At 49.8% G+C, this 20796-nt stretch overlaps 1 protein-coding gene across 2 annotated transcripts in view; it reads left to right on the top strand.

The window, feature by feature from the left end:
- ILDR2 (immunoglobulin like domain containing receptor 2) overlaps positions 1–20796 on the top strand; it is a 122408-nt gene that overhangs the window by 99014 nt on the left and 2598 nt on the right. For both annotated transcript variants that reach the window (XM_029579221.1, XM_029579220.1), the window contains exons 5-9: positions 16700–16846; positions 17366–17536; positions 18389–18502; positions 19310–19517; positions 19900–20527. In XM_029579221.1, the coding sequence (XP_029435081.1) occupies positions 16700–16846; positions 17366–17536; positions 18389–18502; positions 19310–19517; positions 19900–20527 (1268 nt within the window). The remainder of the gene's footprint in view (positions 1–16699; positions 16847–17365; positions 17537–18388; positions 18503–19309; positions 19518–19899; positions 20528–20796) is intronic.

Here is a 20796-nt window from a genome sequence, read left to right on the forward strand (position 1 = left end):
AGAATGTCCTCGATGGAATCGGTGTCGGCATCGAAGGAATCGGTGTCGGCATCGGAATCCTCGGTGGAGCTGATGTGCGTATCGCCCCCGAGGATTGTATCGGTGGCGAGGGACGACATGGCACCGATGGAACTATCCCCGATGGAGGAATTTGGTACGGTGTTTCTCCACTTGAGGAAAAGGCTGTCGGTGACCCAGGTATTGCCGGTGGAAGGGCCGTCATAAGCGCTTCCATCCGGGCAAGCAGCGGTGCCAGTGCTGCTGGAATCGGGTCGGTGACCGGTTCCACTCTCGGTGCCGGAGTCGGTGCCAGAAGAGTCTGGAACTGTAGCATCGCCTTGTCGATGGCCTCCTGGACCAGCCGGTCCAGTTCTGCCCGGAGACCTGGGGTAACGAGACCCGGCTTGACGGGAGAGGGAGGCTGAGGCTGAGCCGGAGGGACCACCGTCATCGGTGGAATCGCGGCTCCCAAACCCCGAAGGGGTGAGGGTTGCCTCGGTGTCTGCGAGACAGGAGTGGACGGTGCCACTTCTGGTCGAGACTTCTTCGGCGGAGGCTCGGACAGTGCTGAGGTCGATGACATCGGTTCCTCGACGGTCTGAGACTTATGACGTGGATGGCGATGTTTCTCTTTCCGATCCCCTCGATCATCAGGGGAAGGGACAGGAGTCGATGGCCGTGAAGTTGTCGATGGTGGACGGTCACCGGAGGGCTGTCGATGATGATGAGACTTCGACGGTTCCGATGACGTCGATGCAATCGATGGCGTTGGAGTGCGAGCATGAAAAAGGAGCCCCATCTTCTCCATTCTGGCTTTGCGACCTTTTGGTGTCATTAGGGCACATTTGGTGCAAGTTAGGACATCATGCTCGCTTCCTAAACACAAAACACAGACTCTATGTTGGTCTGTGATTGACATAGTTCGGGTACAGTTCGGGCACCGACGGAACCCCGACGCCATGGCCATAGGCCAAAAATTTAGCCGCGGGACTGTCGACTGCCAACAGGCCTTGAGGGCCAAACTCGACGGTAGTCGACCTAAACGACGGCAAAAACTTACCGAAGTTCCGCGGATCAAAAATTTGAAGAAGGGAGACCCCTGAGGGGCAAATATTTCTTCAGGAAATTATTTGAAGAATTCCTGTCAGGAATGTGGTTAAGAGCTCTTTGACCGCGTGGCTACTGCTGCGCGGAAAAAAGAAGACTGAAGGGAGACCCCTGCTGGCTGCAGGGTTAGTGCCGTGCTGGGCATGCCCAGTAGGGGTCAGTCAAAGTTCCTGAAACTTTGACAGAAGTTTTCCGTGGTTGGGCTCCATCCTCGATGTCACCCATTTGTGAGGACAACCATCCTGCTTGTCCTGTGAGAGACTTGAATACAGTGCAAGTGTTGCGTCGGAGGTGGACCCTTGGGCCAAGGTGGGGTTGACGCATCCCGAAGGTAAGGACCTACGGGTCCCCACCGTCAGCAGGTGGAGTGGGCTGATAGGCAGAAGCCGCTGGAGCTTCATCTATACCAGCCCTCATTCCCTGCGAGTTGAGCCTTTGGGTGCCAGGGCTGACAGGACTTAGGTAGGCCTCGAGATAGAATAGCAAGAGAAGTTGGTTCAGCCCAGAGACAGCAGGTGAGGGATGATGTAGTCCTACTCTGGACTGGATAAGTTCTGGAAACTCGGGTGCCAATGAAACAAAGGCAGACTGAGGGCACTCGAGCAAAGGTAGGCCAAAGCCTAATAAGTCCACGTCCAGGGAGTAGGCAGAAGAAGCATCCAATGGTAGGCTTGAGTCAGGGCCAGCGGCAATCCAAGGGCTGTGGCAAGCAATGCTGAGGTCTGTTCATGGAGATAGTCAATAGCGTAGTCAATCGAAGCTGAGGTCTGATCACGGAGAAGTCAGCGTAGTCAATCGAAGCTGAGGTCTGATCATGGAGAAGTCAATAGCGTAGTCGGACAAAGCGAAGGTCAGGGGCTGGAGATAGGCAATACGTGGTCAGGCAAAGCAGAGATCTGGGTCTGGAGATAGGCTGTAGCGTTCTCAGGCAAAGCGAAGTCAAAGTCTGTGTAATCAATCTGAACCATAGGCAGGACAGGAACAAGGAAACAGGAACCAGGAACAAAGAGGATCAGGAATAAAGAGTAGAGACGAATCTCTTAGCAGCAACAAGTACTCGACCAGCGAGGAGACCTGTTGCAAAGGCAACACTATGGAGCAGGGCCTGAGCTTAAATACTATGAAGAGGTTGACGTCATCATCCGGGGCTGTGACCAGGTTCCCACCACGGTCCCTACATAAGAATCAGCGATGCCTGTGGAGAGATGCGAGTGGTGGCGTCTCTCCGCGGGCCACACGGAGAGCTCCGATGAGTAGTGGCATCAGGACCGGGAACGCTGGAGACTAGCGGGGCCGGAGGCACCGGGGGAGGCCTGAGGATGGAGCTGGCGGCCCACCGCCGCCAGCAAGGAGAAACCAGAGGCTGGAGTCCTTGTGAAAAGGTGAGAGGGCCGTGTTGCGGGTCTGCCACGGACCGCACGCGTAACAGCAGGCAATATATGCAGATTTATCACATGCATATTCATTGGGGATATTCTGAAAACCTTATAGGGTAGGTCTGTCTTAAACTGAATTGAAAACCCCTGTTTCAGAATATCCCTTGGAGAAACATCAACCAATCAGGTTTTCAGACTACCCTCAATATGCATTAGATTTGTGTACAGTGAAGACGATACATGCAAATCTTTCTCATGCATATTCATTGCAGATATCCTGAAAACATGACTGGCTGGGTGTGCTCCAGGACATTTCGGGAACACTGCCTTAGGGATATCATGAAAATCCGAGTGGCCTGGTGGTCATGGGGACTGGAGGTGGCCTTCCCTTGCTTATGAACAGGTGTTTGAGGCCAGCTGTTCTGCTTGGGTGGCTGGTGGGGGGAGCATGCCTATGGACTGAATGTTTTAGTCCTAGGGATTTCTGTACAAAAGAAAGCACCAGCTCATCAAAAAAAAAAGCATGAAATGGCAGCGTTACATGGGGACAGGTCAATGCCCAACCAGTGCAATGGAGATAGTCCTAAAAGCTTTTGCAGTGGTATAAATTATACCATAGCAGTTGGTCCCACTGCAAAACCTTCACCCATCAAGACCTATGTTGTGCCTGGTAATAAAACAGTCAGTAGTGCTTGTGCACATTGTAAATCATGTAAGATTGCATCGTGTGTTGCCTGGCAACAGTACTTATATCGAAGAAGGAAAAAATGTTCGAAGTTACAGATGCAGCAAATGTAAAAAAAATGCAATGCAATGTTTTGACAGACCTGATAAGAACTGCTGTTCTTTTCTCAGTCTGAAAAACTACTTCAGTTCTCAGAGTTTACATTCTTGGAACTTCCATAGCAAGAGCTAGCTACTTTTCCCCTCTAAAACTACTAGTGTCTGCGCAGTCGATTATTCACAATGGCGAAACCTACTGGCAGGTGCCTCCAACAGTAGGCATGATCCCTCTTCTCCTCCCCTTTTGTTTGCTTATTCCCCAGTAGAACCCGTAAAGCTAGAAGGGCGGATTGCTTTCCTTTCATCCTTCTCTAGCAACCAAGGAGAAGGAAGCTTCTTCATCCTCTGCTATTCTCTGGGTGAGCAGCTAGTGGTGCTCGAGAGAAGATAAATTCTTTCATGCTGCCCTTTTGTCTCCCCCTCCGCTCAGTGGTCCACTGCCAGCTTGGAGAAAAAGGAGCCTTTCTGTGCCGTTCCTTCTAACTATCCAGCCAATTCCCATGCAACCAGGAGTGAGGAGTATGGGCTTGCCTCTCCCCGTGTCCTCTTTCTGCCTTCTCCTTCTTCTGGAAGGCTGCAGTTTTTAGAAAGAAAATAGTTTAAAGCTGCACCTCCTACTCAGGCAGTGACTGAGCGATGCAGGGAAAGAGCTTTCTGCTTTTTTGTTCTCTTTTATCCCTGCTCTAAAAAAAATTAATAAATAAAAATCCACTCTCAACCCACACAGATTCTTCAGTAGTTAAAAACAGTTTTTGAGAAGAACATGAGATGGGTCTTTTTTTTTTTTTTTTTTTTTTAATGTTAAGTCATTTGCTAACAGTACTGCAGCAGGACATCATACAATCTATATAACATCAGTAAGCCTGATTTTGGAGAAAACAGCTTTCATAACATACACAAGCATGACTTAATTAGAGCTGCTGGCTGAAAGAACTGTTGTGTTGAGTTTAACTGGGGAAGGGCCTAGCTGTACAGATCTTTGACAAAGTTTTCAGAGTTCAGCATTCCCTGGTTTTTTTTTTAATTCTCTGTTAATTGAAACATTGACAAAACTTTATTCTAGGAGGCAATCCAAGATGGGGATTGCAGTGGAGGACCTGGGTGTTTGAGCTTCTACCTGCTTCCATTTTGCAGCTTAGTGCTGAGTTCTCCTGACTGTGAAAATGGTCAAGGAAGAGGAAGGTGAGGTGAATTTTTAAACGATGGACTTCTTGACCATCTAGTCTGTAGGGTCCACTTGAGCACCGTCTCCTTGCCGAGCCAACTCTGACCCTTGCAACAGCCCAGGAAAAGACTTTGGGAGGTGAAATGGTGCTGCAGCACATCAAGGACATTGGTGGCCTTATTAAAAAGGCAACTCAGCAGGTGACCCAAGAGGTTGTGCTTCCAGCCTCCATGTTTTAGCTGTGGAGAACAGCATCAGTGCTCCCTTATGTAGATAGGGTCAGAGTGTCATTTTTGCAAAAAAAAAAAAAAAAAAAAAAAAAAAAAAATAGAAAGGCCACATTGAAGGAGTTTGCTGATCAGAATTCAATAGTGAGAACCATAGGAGGAACAAGGACCCTGATTTGCAAACATACACAGCAATGAATGCTGGGTTTAAGAAACTATACCACATCCAGTCTGTATAGAGCATGGAGTCACATAATTTGGAAGTGTTACTAACAGTCTATATCAATGGTTGTGAATGCAGAATGGAGGCTGACCGGGTCTGGGATGCGAGTTATCCATGAACACACTCTTCAGGAGTTGTTTCTTGCTCACATTCCTCTCAAGTTGTCTACCCCATGGTGCAACCTCCATGATTACAACGGACCACTTTGAGCTCACACAATGCTGTGTTGTTAAGTGCTTGTTACAACCCTTTTCAGGGGATGTTGCCATTCATAACCACATGGGCTAAACACTAGAGCCTATGAGGAAGGAATTGGTTCCTACCTTTAGGAATCAGTACCTAAGTGGTCCTTGTGATCCCTGCTGGGCATCTCAAGGATATTGTGGATAAATTCCCTCAGGTGTTCTGGGAGGAGACCAGCAATGTCATTCTACTTGGACCCAGCTGTTACACACATTAACCTGAAGGCCAGGAATATGCCTTTTGTATTATGCCCTAAGATCGAGGTGGAGCTCGAGCATCTCATAGCACAAGGTATCTTTGTACCAGTTACGCACACAAAATGGGGCACACACATTGTGCTGGTGCTAAAGCAAAATGGAGATATCTGGATCTGTGGTGATCATAAGTGCATTGTTAACAAGGCAATTAAAGTTCATCTGCTCCCTGTGCTGGCTGTTAACTAACCACTTAACACACTTGCTGGAGAGGCTTTGCACAAGTCAACTAGCATCTTATTGTGGATGAAGAAGCTGCGGACAACCAAACAATCATTACTCAATGAGGAGCTTTCTGAGTTAAATGTCTCCAATTCAGAATCTTTGCCTCATCCGGCATCTTTCAGTACTTCATTGAGACATCATTGCCTGAATTCCTCGTGTTGTACTTTATTTTGACGGTCTTGGTCATGGGGGCATCAGAGGATGAACTCTCTGGGTGACTTAGGGAAATCCTACACTGATCTGAGAAATTAGGCAAAATGTGAAATTGGGATTACCAGTTTTATATGTTTGGGCTATTGAACTGATGCTTCAGGAATAAAGCAATCCATGTTGCTTATGAATAAACTTCTAAAGCAGGGGTCAGGAACCTTTTTGGCTGAGAGAGCCATGAACGCCACATATTTTAAAATGTAATTCCATGAGAGCCATACAATATGTTTAAAACTAAATACAAGTAAATGTGTGCATTTTATGTAAGATCACACTTTTAAAATACAATAAGTCTCTGAAAATATTACACCAGGCCTTAAGACACCAATACATCTCCTATTAGGAAAACGGACCAAGTCAGGCTGCTATAGAGTCCTACACAGAAACTACACGCCAGCAGAAAACCTCACATGAATCACGTGCTGACCCTCACCTAACATACTGATCGATACTCTAAGGCCGCGGTAGAAACAGTGCGGCAGTGTCAGGCGCACCCTCGTTCCCCGCACGCACAGTTCTCTTCACCTACCGCTCGATACTCTCTTCAAATTGCATGCAAATGCATGCCGCGGCTGCGAAGCCTTAGGCAAGCGATAGGCCCGCGCAACCCATTTTACTGTATAGAGCGCCAATACAGTATCCTGGGTTCGCGGGCCTAACGCTTCACGGCCGCGCTGGTATCTGTTATTTCAAATGTCATTTGCCTTGAGCGTCGAAATCGCACGGGCATTCATTCACTGCCGGCGGGGGCCGTGCATTCATCCAGGCAGAGGGAGCCGGAGGCCGTTTTCGCCGCCGGCCCCTCTGCCTGGATGAATGCACGCCCACCTGGCCGCCTTGAGCGCCGAAATCGGGAGGAGAGGAGAAGGGAGAAGGGACTACCGTAGCAGGCCTGAGCCTTGCTACTTTTTCGGGTTTTTTTTTTTTTTTGCTTCGAGAGGAGGGGACAGGACTGGGGCTGCACCGGAGACCGGACGGGGCCAGGGCAGGTAAGCAATGTTTTTACACTTTTTTTACACCATTTTTTACACTTTATTCCCGTTTTAATTTTCGAACACCACACTAACACCAAGTAGAGGGTAGCGGTAAACTAACACGTTAAGGCCGCGGCAAAATAGCGGGTTACAAAGGAGATAATCTGAGCGCGCGTCACAGTATCGGAGGGGAATAGCTAATTCCTTCATTATACAGCTAATTCGTTCATTTACATATCATATACATGCTGCGTGCGGAAAGGGTTATGCGTCTGTTTTAAGAAGCGCTAAGGACGCGTGAAACTGGAGACTATGGCTGGATCGCCTTACGCGTCCGAATTGTGCGCTCCCAGCACGTTACAGACGGGAAATCTTCAACCGCACGTTACAGTATCGACCTGATAGAATAAAGAGACCAAAACGCATAACTAGAAGCATGCAGAAAAAACTGAATTGGAAACTGCAACAAGCCAGAGTCTCTGTATGCAGTGTAACAAAGGAAAAAAGAAACATCACCCATCCTTATAAAACAAATCAAGAAATATAAAATCATCAGCAGTAAAACTGTACTAACAAAAAGAACATATTTCGAAACAGCTGATGAGTGGAATATCCAATAATTAAAAACTCATATAAAAAATTTCCAGATACCAACAAAATATTTCAAAATAGCAGACACAAAGTGTTGCAGTCTGGGAAGCTGCAGTCCTGGTGTGGACCCTTGAGCCGAACCACCCTGGGTAGAGTAGCTCGGGAGGCGGAGCCTCAGGCACAGATCTTCACCCGGGAACCAGGAACCCCCCAGGAGGAGCCCGTAGGGTCTTAGAACCTTGGGACTTAAGAGACACAGGCACAAGTCTTCACCCGGGAACCAGGAACCCCCCAGGAGGAGCCCGTAGGGTCCCAGAACCTTGGGACTTAAGAGACACAGGTACAGGTCTTCACCCGGGAACCGGGAACCCCCCAGGAGGAGCCCGTAGGGTCCCAGAACCTTGGGACCTAAGAGACACAGGTACAGGTCTTCACCCGGGAACCGGGAACCCCCCAGGAGGAGCCCGTAGGGTCCCAGAACCTTGGGACTTAGGAGTACAGTCTCAGTCTCTATGGAAAGGCCTGGTAAGGTTAACTCACAGAGTCCAGCAGCAGGGAGCAGGTAGGCCCAGCCAGAGCGGGGCAGACAGGTAACAGGAATAGTCTGTATAGCCTCGTAGAGTGTGACCTGCAGAAGGCAGGACCGGTGCCAGTAGCGTGTAGAGACCCAGACCTGGCAGAGAGTAGAAGGAGACGAACCCCAAGTCAGACTGGCAGCCAATGGAAGCAGTCCTAGGAGCAGGCCGGGGTCGGAGGCTGGCGGCAAGCAGGAGCAGAGTCGGGCACAAGCTGAAGTCAATGGCGGGCTGCAGGCAGAGACGGAGTCGGGTACACGCTGAGGTCAGAGGCTGGCGGCAGGCAGAAGCGGAGTCAGGAACGAGCAGAGGTCAATGGCAGGCGGCAGGCAGAAGCGGAGTCAGGAACGAGCAGAGGTCAACCGGGAAGCAGTACAGCAGAAGTGCAACTAAGAACTACAAGCAGTAGCGACCCTCGTTGCAAGGCAATGAGAAGACCGATGAACGCCGGTTAAATCAGGCTTGGGGCGTGGCGTGGTTAACTCAGGCGGAGCCAGACTTCCGGTGAGCGTGCGTCCATAACGCATGTCCTTGAGCGCAAGCGGGACCGCAGAGAGATGGCCCAGCAATGGCGGACACCCCACAGACCCAGCAGAGCCGCGGGAGCGGCGTTCCCGGCATCGAAGGTGAGCCCTGAATACAGCAATTAGGGGGGAAGCAGTGGAGACCGCAACAGTACCCCCCCCTTTACGGCCCCTTTTGAGAGGACCGGGTTTCTCTGGATGGTCCCGGTGAAACTGGTACAGAAGTTCTTTATCTAAAATATTCCGACTGGGCTCCCAGGTGTTATCCTCATCACCACACCCTTCCCATGCCAGTAAATACTCCCATCGGCAGTTGTGAAATCGAATGTCCAGGATGTCCCGTACTTGGTATGTAGGATCATCATCAATGGTCGTGGTTACAGGGTCCGGAGGTGCATGATGGTACCGGGAGAGGACTACAGGCTTGAGTAATGAGGCATGAAACACGTTGTGTACTTTGAAGGAAGAGGGTAACCGCAGCTGATACGATACCAGTCCCACTCGTTCAGCCACTCGAAACGGGCCACAGAACCTTGGGGCGAATCTTCGTGATGGAAGTCGAAGATGCAAATTCATTGTGCTTAGCCAGACTCTATCCTCTGGCTGGAATGTAGGGGCTGGCCGACGATGGCGATCGGCCGTCAGTTTGGCTTTCGCAGTGGCTCGGAGAATCTGCCTTCGTGTCATGTGCCACAAAGCCTGGAGTTGTTGGGCTGTAATTTGAGCAGCGGGTGAGGCACTGGGAGCCTCTAGTGGGAGTGGTGGTCGTAATGGTTTACCATACACTAGATGGAACGGAGATTTGCCCGTGGCAGCATGGACCTGATTGTTATAGGCAAATTCAGCCCAGGGTAGAAGCTCGGCCCAGTTATCTTGCCTCTCATTAATGAAGGCCCGGAGGTAGGCCTTTAGTGTCCTGTTCATTCTCTCGGTCTGCCCGTTGCTTTGCGGATGAAAGGCAGTGGAAAAACTAAGCTTAACTTGGAAGCATTTGCAGAGGGCTCTCCAGTAGCGGGCCACAAACTGCGAACCTCTGTCCGAAACAATATCTTGCGGGAGACCGTGGAGCCTGAACACATGTTGAGTGAACAGGAGGGCCAACTCGGGTGCAGAGGGAAGCTTAGGCAGGGGGACCAGATGGACCATCTTGGAAAAATGGTCAACCGTGACCCAGACGACCGTATGTCCCTGAGAAGGGGGCAGGTCCACGATGAAGTCGGTGGCTATATGGGTCCATGGTTCAGTGGGAACCGGGAGCGGATGCAAGAGACCATATGGGGAGCTAGAATTGGGCTTCTGGCGAGCGCAGGTAGGGCAAGAGGCCACATACGAGGCGACATCACGCCGGATGTTGGACCACCAGTAGTACCGGTTAACCAGTTCTAGGGTTCTTTCTCGTCCGGCATGTCCTCCAATTAAGGAGTCGTGGGCCCATCGTAACGCCGTCAAGCGGTCCTGGCGAGAGAGCACTGTGCGGTCTTGCGAGAGGATGGTCAAGGCAGAGAGCCGGATCTTAGAGGGGTCCAAGATGAACTGTGGTGGATCCACCTCCTCTTCGGCACAAGAGGTACGAGACAGGGCGTCCGCCCGGAGATTCTTGGCAGCAGGACGGTATTGTACAATGAAATCAAATCGACTGAAGAACAAGGCCCAGCGGGCTTGGCGGGGGTTCAGTCGTTGAGCCTGGGTAAGAAATTCCAAGTTCTTATGATCCGTATAAACGGTGGTTGTGTGCAAGGAGCCTTCGAGCCACTGTCTCCATTCCTCGAAGGCGAGTTTTATCGCTAGCAACTCCTTATCCCCAATGGAATAGTTGATTTCCGCGGGTGAGAACTTCCGGGAATAGTATGAACAAGGCAGGAGTTGTCCCGAGTCAGAGTGCTGGCTGAGAACCGCACCCACAGCGATGCTGGAGGCATCGACCTCTACGATGAATGGTCGTGTAGGGTCCGGGTGTCGGAGACAGACATCCGAGAGGAAGGCCTCTTTGAGATCAGAAAAAGCTGCGATAGCCGCCTCTGGCCAATGCTTGACATCTGCTCCTTTCCGGGTCAAGGCTGTGAGAGGAGCCACACGGTGAGAGTAGCGTGGAATAAAATGCCTATAAAAGTTCGCAAAGCCCAGGAAACGCTGGAGGGCTTTGAGACCCGTGGGCTGTGGCCATTTCGTGATGGCGGCTACCTTTTCTGGGTCCATACAAAAACCTGCTGCTGATATAATATATCCCAGGAAGGGTAGAGACTCCACTTCAAACACGCATTTCTCGAGCTTGGCATATAGGTGATTGGCCCGGAGAGCCTGAAGAACTTGGCAGACATGCTGACGGTGGGAGTCTATGTCCTTTGAGTATATAAGGACATCATCCAAATAGACGATTACATGGGAGTGGAGCATCTCTCGAAGAACCTCGTTCATGAGATGCTGGAAGACGGTGGGGGCATTACAAAGCCCAAAGGGCATCACGAGGTACTCGTAATGCCCATCACGTGTGTTGAACGCCGTCTTCCACTCGTCTCCTGGGCGAATACGTACGAGGTTATAAGCCCCTCTCAGGTCCAACTTGGCAAAGATGCGGGCTCCTTGGAGACGGTCCAGTAGTTCCGGGATGAGTGGCAATGGATAACGGTTTCGCTTAGTAATGGCGTTGAGACCACGGTAGTCAATGCATGGTTGTAGCGAACCATCCTTTTTGCCCACAAAAAAGAACCCTGCACCTGCCGGTGAGCGGGAAGGACGAATAAATCCTTTGGCTAAGTTCTCAGAGATGTATTGAGACATCACCTTAGTCTCTGGTAGTGAGAGAGGATATACACGGCCACGGGGTGGTGTAGTACCGGGAACCAGATCAATGGGGCAGTCAAAGGGTCTGTGTTCCGGAAGGATATCCTCCATCTCTTTGGAGAAGACATCTTGAAACCCCTGATAAGCCTCTGGTAGGAGGTGTGTGGAACAGAGATGCAGAGCGTTGGGAGGATGAGGAAGTCTCAAACATTGGTCAAAGCAGGCAGGGCCCCAGCTAACCAGCTGGAAGTCATCCCATCTGATGACGGGGGAGTGCTGGCGAAGCCATGGAAGTCCCAGCACCAATGGATGCACGGCTCGTTCCAGGACAAGTAGAGAAATCTCCTCGGAGTGAAATAGACCCGTCTGCAAGGTCACTGGTCTCGTAGAGCAGGAGATAATTCCAGGCAACAAGGTCCCTCGGATTGAGGAGATGCGTAGGGGAGGATTCCTTGGTTCTGTGGGTAACCCCAGTTGGTTCACCAGCTCGGCCACAATAAAGTTCCCCTCGGCCCCAGAGTCGACAAAGGCCCGAATCTGGATCTCCCCACCGGGGTACTTGAGGGTTACAGGCAGAGTGCAGAGAGGAGCGGATCCGGTAGCGCCTAGGTGTAGCTCCTCGGTATAACCTAGGCACGGCCGTTTCCCGGACGCTCAGTGCAGGATGATAGGTAATGTCCTTTACCTCCACAATAAAGGCAGAGGCCTAGTGAACACCGACGGCTCCTCTCTTCTGGAGTAAGTGGTGATCTGCCCAGCTGCATAGGCTCAGAAGCAGGGTTAGAAGCAGGAGAGATCCTCTGCTGAGAAGACCTGGAGGAGACGTGTAGACGTGGCTGACTCCTGTTACCAGACCGAGTCTCTCTGTCACGCTGTTGGAGCAGACGGTCAACCTTGCCTGCAATGTCCATTAAGTCATTCAGCTCCTCAGGAATCTCCCGTCCTGCTAGTTCATCTTTAATCCGCCCGGCCAGACCTTCAAGGAAGATTCCCTTTAAACAATCATTCTGCCAAGCCAGTTCCATGGCCAGGGTCCGGAAGTTGATGATGTATTCTGCTACTGGACGTGTGCCCTGTCGGAGATGCAGAAGTTCAGATGCCGCTGTGGACTGGCGTGCAGGGTCATCAAAGGCCAGGCGAAACTGAAGAAGGAATTCCTGGAGATTCTGAAGCAGCGGATCAGAGCGTTCCCACAAGGGAGAAGCCCACTCTAGCGCCTTGCCATCGAGTAAAGAAAAAATATATGCCACCTTGGCCGCCTCTGTGGGAAACTGAGCTGGTAACAAGGTGAACCGTACTTGACATTGGTTCAGGAACCCACGACAGGACTTACTGTCTCCAGCGTACCTGCTGGGAGCTGGCAACTGAGTATGGTGTACAGCGCCTGATACGGAAGGCTCTTGGCGAGTAGAAGCTTCGAGACGAGAGGCCAGTTGATCCACCGTGGCAGCAAGAGTGTCAATACAATGTTGCTGTTGTTGAAGGCGTTGCGCCATTCCAGGTATAGCCTGCAGACTGGGGGACTCCGCCGAGTCTATGGCCTTGCAAACTGTTGCAGTCTGGGAAGCTGCAGTCCTGGTGTGGACCCTTGAGCCGAACCACCCTGGGTAGAGTAGCTCGGGAGGCGGAGCCTCAGGCACAGATCTTCACCCGGGAACCAGGAACCCCCCAGGAGGAGCCCGTAGGGTCCTAGAACCTTGGGACTTAAGAGACACAGGCACAAGTCTTCACCCGGGAACCAGGAACCCCCCAGGAGGAGCCCGTAGGGTCCCAGAACCTTGGGACTTAGGAGTACAGTCTCAGTCTCTATGGAAAGGCCTGGTAAGGTTAACTCACAGAGTCCAGCAGCAGGGAGCAGGTAGGCCCAGCCAGAGCGGGGCAGACAGGTAACAGGAATAGAGTCTGTATAGCCTCGTAGAGTGTGACCTGCAGAAGGCAGGACCGGTGCCAGTAGCGTGTAGAGACCCAGACCTGGCAGAGAGTAGAAGGAGACGAACCCCAAGTCAGACTGGCAGCCAATGGAAGCAGTCCTAGGAGCAGGCCGGGGTCGGAGGCTGGCGGCAAGCAGGAGCAGAGTCGGGCACAAGCTGAAGTCAATGGCGGGCTGCAGGCAGAGACGGAGTCGGGTACACGCTGAGGTCAGAGGCTGGCGGCAGGTAGAAGCGGAGTCAGGAACGAGCAGAGGTCAATGGCAGGCGGCAGGCAGAAGCGGAGTCAGGAACGAGCAGAGGTCAACCGGGAAGCAGTACAGCAGAAGTGCAACTAAGAACTACAAGCAGTAGCGACCCTCGTTGCAAGGCAATGAGAAGACCGATGAACGCCGGTTAAATCAGGCTTGGGGCGTGGCATGGTTAACTCAGGCGGAGCCAGACTTCCGGTGAGCGTGCATCCATAACGCGCGTCCTTGCGCGCACGCGGGACCGCAGAGAGATGGCCCAGCAATGGCGGACGCCCCACAGACCCAGCAGAGCCGCGGGAGTGGCATTCCCGGCATCGAAGGTGAGCCCTGAATACAGCAATTAGGGGGGAAGCGGTGGAGACCGCAACACAAAGACCCAGTAATGAAAAATAATGATACAAAAATTTTTTTGCTCTGCATACCTGGGAACGTTTGATATCCAGGTGTCCTGAGATTGTTCTGAATTAGCAGGAGGAGGGGTGGTTTGCTTGGAACTTTCTCCTCTTTCAGTCACATACCAGCGCTCTCTCTCACACTGGCTCTCAATTACACACCTATACACACATGCTCTCAGTCACTCACATATACACATGCTTTTTCTCTCTCACTTATATAGACTCTTAATTACACATTTACACACATGCTGTCTATCTTTTCACGCTTACACACACACACAGGCTTTCAATCACATAAATACATGCTGACTTTTTCTCTCACACACAGACTCTCATTCACATGCTTACAAACATGTCCTCTCTTTCTCTCATTTACACACAGGCTCTCAATCACATACTCACATGCTCCATCACCTAAACCAGCTCTCAATCACACACAGACACACATGCTCTCTCTTACTTATACACACAGGCTCTTAATCATACATACATATGATTTCTCTCACACACAAAGGATCTCAATCATACACACATACTCTTTCACACAAACAGGTTTTCAGTCACAAACTTACACATACAGGTTCCCAATCGTAAACTTACATTCATGCTCTCTCTCTCACAGGCAGGCTCTCAATCACAGACATACTCTCTTTCACATATACAGGCTCTCAATCAATCATTCACATACATGCAATCTCTCACTCACACACACAGGATCTCAAACACACATGCTTGCTCGCTCATTCACTCTCTCTCTCCCCCACCCCCACCCCCGGGAACTCACGGCAGCAGCAGCCTCCTCCCAACGCTAACCTCCTTCATTTTCAGCCCTCGCGGAGGAGGAGTCCCATCGGCCGCGGTTGAAGCTCTTCTTTATTTTCCTCCGAGCCACGCTGCACAGTCTTCTTTTCGTCGGACCGACGCTGACCACACTAGCGTGGTCTCTTCTTCCCGCACACGCACCCGATGCTCACCACTTCCTCTTCCGGGCCGCAGGGGGGGGGGGGGGGGCGGGAAGAAGAGAGCATGCCAGTGCCGCCGACTCCAGCTATTCTGCTGCGTTCCGCCCGGGCTGACAGCATTTTAAGCCCGGGCAGAGGAGGACCGGGGAGCAGCTGGGTCAGCGGGGGACTGGAAAGTGTGGCGACACACTGATTAAGTAGATTTGTCTGCGAGCCAGATGCAGCCATCAAAAGAGCCATATCTGGCTCGCGAGCCATGGGTTCCCGACCCCTGTTCTAAAGGATGAGCTGTCACTTTTTGAGAATGCTCAATTTCTATCATATGTTCCTTCCACAAAATGCAACACTTGCTGAACTGCTAAACATATTTCTCCATAAAGGGGTATCATGGAAGTTGACCTGCTGGTGTGAGGACTCTCCAGAACATTAAAAAAATAACTCCTGATATTGGACTCTTTGCTCATGAACTGTGATGAACAGAGACCTCTCAAGGTCACCTGCAGTGCCCCATCATCTCAGGTTGAGGATGTGCCAAGCCATGCTTTGCCATATTATCAAATGAAGCCTCACTTAGGGACTATTCTACAGAGTTAGATGTCCTTGAATCCCAAGTGTCTGAGAATCAGTTTATAAATTCAACTATTACTAAAGAGAATCTGGTACTGATGTTAAAGATTGCAATCCTGGAAATATGGAGGTTGATATTCAAAAGCCATTTAGACGGATAACTGACAAGTTATCCATCTAAATGGCAAAATGCAATATTGGGGGTGGGCTGGAGGTAGGCGGGAGGTGTTTCCGGGATCAGTGAAGTTAGCCACATAAGTTATACATCTAACTCAGATATTTGGAGTTAGCCGCTTAACTTATGTGGCTAACTCTGGAAGCCCCGCAGGGCTGTCCTAAAGTTAGCCAAATATATTTATCCAGCTAACTTTAAGCTAGCCAGGTATATTCAGCGGTTAAGTTCAGTGGCCATTAGATAACTGGATAAGTCATTTATCTGGCTAGCTTATTAACTGGATAGTCAATGGGCCGATTGAGACAGTGCTACTTAGCCAGTTTTGTAAACCAGAAAAGTAGCGATATTCACTTTTGTCCGATTAAGTTAACCAGATAAGTTAGACATGCCATAGAGCAGGTCTGACTTAGCTGAATGTAACTTATCTGAAGAAGTAGCAAATTGTATGTGGATATTCAACAGCAAAGCTGTGCTGCTAAATATCCCATGTAACTTAGCTGAATATGTTACATTCAGCTAAGTTATATATCCATCTAAATGGCCTTTAAACATCTACCCCTATATGTTTTTTGTACAGCACTGCATACATTGGTTAGCACTATAGAAGTGGTAAGTTGTAGTAGTAGAAACACCAATAGACACTTGAATTTAAGGCTTTTAAGATTCCCAAATCTCCAGTTATTTTACCATCTGAGAAATACCTTGAAGTTTTAATATATTTGAATTGTCCCTGATGCCCAGCAATGTGCTGCCCATTTCCCCTACTTGCTATGATCATTAAATATTTATCCCAAGGTGGGGACTGCTGATCCCTGATTGTATCCCATACAGTGAAACAGATCAAAAGGTGACATCCTTTTGGGGGTAAGGTTTCCCCGCAGCCATATTCACACGCAATGATTCATTTCAGCAGTTACAAACAGACCTAGAAAGCAGATCAAGTGTCATTTTATCTTATTTGTATTTGCCAATGCCCCTTGTTAGGGTTCTTGGAATGGGAGTCACTCTGAAATGTCCCTTCATTATCAGGAAATGTATTCCTGCCTTTCTCCTCTACACACCAGCTGGAACAATGATCCTTTGATTACTTGCGCGCTTGTTCCACACATTGTAAATGTTTGTTCTCTTTGTGGGGTTTTTTTTTAATTTTTATTTTTTTACAGAGTGGGTGTTTGTCAGCTTGGTGATTATCGGTATGTTTCTGTTCTTCTTGATGGTGGGCGTCTGCTGGTGCCAGTGCTGTCCCCACAGCTGCTGTTGCTACGTCCGCTGCCCCTGCTGTCCAGAGACTTGTTGCTGTCCACGAGCCCGTAAGTACCAACTGCTGAAAGCATCATTCGGTGTCTACCGATGTCCTCGTTGTCAGAGAGCAAGTGGAAATCCACTCCCAGGCTCCTCTGCTCTCCAGAGTAGGACAACCCTCCCTGCCTGAAATTTTAGCAGACAGCTCAGGCTTTGCCTTGCTCGCAGTCATTAGAAACTCCGCAGGGAATTTCATTTTGAAAATTTGGTTGCAGGCCTGCAAGCACTGCACCCATTCTAAAACTTGCCCCCAGTATTTCTTACCAAACCTGTCAAGACACTGATGACTACAGGTGACTTGCTCTTGTAGGTCAGCCAAGTGAGAACATGTAGAAGGCTTGGGTTTATGAAGTGGTTTAGCTAGCCTGCAGCTAGCACTGTGGATAGATACGCCAAAAAGAGACAGCAAGAGATTCTTGACCATGGTAAAGCTCAGAGAGAACCACTTAGACTATTTTGACAGTTAACTTGTGCAACTCCTCAAAGTCCTATGTCTGAAAGTACTTCTTCTTTCTTCTCCCTTGAAGTGTATGAAGCGGGTAAGGCTGCAAAGGCTGGATACCCTCCGAATGTCCCCACCACCTGTCCTTCCTACTACATCTCCACGGTCCCTGTGGCTCCAGTACCCCCTCCTGTGTTAATGGAGAAACCACACCCTCCTCCTCTGCTGCAGAGTGACTCCATGGGAGGACAAAGTGGTAATGCTGCTGCTCGTCTTTTTTTTTTTGTTTGTAATTCTGCTGAAAAGAACCCTCTTTTCATTGTACCAACGTATTGAGGTCCAAATACCTAGCTTCTCCAATAAGGATATTCTGCCTGTATGTGTCACTCACTAGGAAGTGTGCAGGCAAAAAATGTTTTTAATTTCAATTTTTAGAATTATTTAATTTCTTTCATGTCTTTTTTTTTTTTCATTTTGTTTTTGTGCAACTAAAAATGAAAGAAGGAAATTCTTGCCCCCTTTCTCCCCCAATTTTTATTTCTGGGGTTTCTCCCTCCACCCTCTGCTTACCTGATCAAAAACAGGTAGGAGGGATCATACTCAGCTGATCTGAGGGCAGCGCCATTTTGAAGTGTGATGCTGGCAGGGCAGGAGCGATTTCAGGTGATCGGTTAAATGAATGGGTGGGTAGAGGCCCATAAATGTGTGTGTGTGTGGGGGGGGGGGGGGGGGGGTGAGAGGTAACCGTTTTAGAAGAATAAGGGTGCTTGGTTCCCGAGCCTCAGCTGCAGAAAGAAGGCACCAGGTAATACCAACACTTGGCCAGAGGAATCAGGACAGGGCTTCCTGAAGTCGTAGCTCTGACTTGTCCCTGTAGCTTTGATTATGCTATAGGATTTCTTGTCCAGTCTTGGCAGGTGAATTTCTATCTCGCTCATTCATGTCGCATGTAACAGCACATGCGCTATCCAGCAAAAATATGAATGGAGGGGCCGGGTTACCCCTCACTGTCACATCTACCCAAGCTACAGCCAAGCAATTAAGATGATTGCCATTCTGGGGGGAAAAAAGTTTTCTCTCTTTTAATTGCTTTTTCAATGCCCAACAGTGCGAAAGGGGTACAGGATCCAAGCTGATAAGGAGAGAGATTCAATGAAAGTATTGTACTATGTGGAGAAAGAACTGGCCCAGTTCGACCCAGCCCGACGCCTGCGGGAGAAATGTGAGTATCTTCTTGCAGGTCAGCTGTGTGAGTGGTCAGAGCACCTGCTTCCTAGAGGGTCCAGGCTGTGGGATTGCTCAAGAGATATCTCCGCCTCCTGCGTGCACTACAGCTGTGTCTGTGGACCATTTCTGACCCAGCTAGCTCCCTTATCCTGTCTCCTATCCCCTGCCCTAGTTTAATCTTGCACACTTGGCCCGCAGCTGTGACACTGAGGCAGCGCACATCTTCAGTGTTGCAGTGTGGCGGTGCTCTCCCCCACCGTGCCTGATCTCTTTCACAGCTACCTCAGTTCCTGCCGTTCCAGTAATGCACTTGCCTCCACCGTTCCCACATGCTGACACGTTGTAATCAGAAATAAAATAACATTCACCGTGGCCTGCAGACTTCTAAAAAAGGCAGACACGTTAACCACAAGCAAAAAATGTGAGCAAAACAGGGATGATTGTGAGTGGGGGTGGGTAGAGAGAGAGAGAGAGAGAAATGGAGTTTGGTGGGAGAGGAGATATTATCCTGCACATGCTGCCTGGTTGGATGCAACATCATAAAGATTGTCACCTCCTTCCTTCCCCCAAATGTTGCCACAACATCTGAGGGGGACATCTCCACAACCACCACCATCCCAGGTTGGCCCAACACTGAAATGAGTTTGACACCCCTGCTGGTGTAAATCATATGCACTGTGATTTGAGACAAGTGTCTGCTAGCATTGTGTGAGCTAGCACACGAAGACCGGATTGGATTTGACTGGCATAGAGCCTAACACCAGTTCTCTGCTCTGTTTCTCTATCTGCTGCTTTGTTGCAGATAGCAACACCATTTCTGAGCTCAGCTCCCTCCAAGAGGACAAGAATTTTGGCCGCTCCTACAGGCAAGTCCACAGGAAGACGCTGCCTTCCTCGCGGGAACTTGATGGCAATGCAGAATACTGGTCCGGTGTGGTGGGGACCGCAACAAGACCCGGGGCATACTCCAGTTACAGGGAAGAAAGAGAGAGGGAGAGCTTCAAAAACAGGTAAATGGAGAGGACATCCAGATCCAAGGCAGGGAAACGTGTATGTAGCTTTGGGAAGGGGTGGAGATGGTCAGCTTTGATGTTGAGAAGATGGTCAGTAGATGTCGTTTCCTCATTCGCTGCTGGTAAATGAAGAAAGAAGTAGCAGTGATAGAATGGACTGAATCTTCAAAGTTCCACGAGGCAGGTCCTTAACATGAATTCTCATTCTCATTTTATTTTTCTTTACATGCTCAGTTTCAACAGCATTTTCTCTTCCTTTTTGGCATGTCGGCCCAAGATGACCACATTTGATTGCTCCGTTAATTCACAGTGGTGAGAACTGGAATTCTATATCTACCTAGTGCACGTTCTTTCTTTCTTTCTTTTTTTCTTTCTACAGTCAGCAAAGACCAACATCTGAGCTCTTGGAAAGAAAGGCATTCCCTGTAGGGGTCCAGGCTGTGTCTACAGATGAGCTGGCTGCCTTTACTGACTCGTACAAGCAGAGACCCCGCCGTGCGGACAGCAGAGGTCCAAGCAGGTTGGAGAAACCCGAGTCGCGAGGGCGGAGCCAGTACCAAGACAGCTCCTTGGAAGATTACTATGGCAAGCAAAATCGTGGCCGAGAACTGTTCTCGGACTCTGAGAGGGGCTGGTCATTCAGCCCAACCAAATTGCGAGCCCCTGAAGAGAAGCACCCTCCCAAAAGGGTTGGCAGGATGGGGAAGAGCTACGACGATGCGTACCTGAGTAACGTCCTGGACAGGAAGTCAAGGGCTGGAAAGGAGAGCTGCAGCACCATAACGCCGTCCAAAACAAGCTTGCGGCAAAGTGGTGGGCGTTATGGCTGGTCAACGTCATCTTACAAGTCTGCAGGGGAAGAGAAGGTGAAACAGGCAGAGGAAGAGGACTCCCTTCCCCCTTACAGTGAGAAGGAGCTTGGCAGGGCTCCCCCGTATCGTACACGCGAGCATAGTTACCTCAGCTCCTCAGAAAAGAGGAAGAAGAAGGAGCAACCCACTAAAACAGTGAGAAAGTCTTCTTTCCTTACTTGGATGAGCTGGGGAAGGGTTGGGTGCTTTATTTATTTATTAAAACGTCTTCTGTATCCGCCTTCTGGCATTACACTACTCAAAGTGGTGGATTTACAAGTCGGCATATAGAGAGCTTAGGGTTTTCCCTCACATCTCTCTCGTCTTTCCTTACAGCTAGGTTAAATATTATTGCAGCCTCCTCCTGTGACTGAGGGAATAGGATCCAACTCTCGTCACGGCTATTGAGTGCTCTCATCTCCCCC

Source organism: Rhinatrema bivittatum, chromosome 15 (assembly GCF_901001135.1).
Source record: "Rhinatrema bivittatum chromosome 15, aRhiBiv1.1, whole genome shotgun sequence".
Taxonomy (NCBI): Eukaryota; Metazoa; Chordata; class Amphibia; order Gymnophiona; family Rhinatrematidae; genus Rhinatrema; species Rhinatrema bivittatum.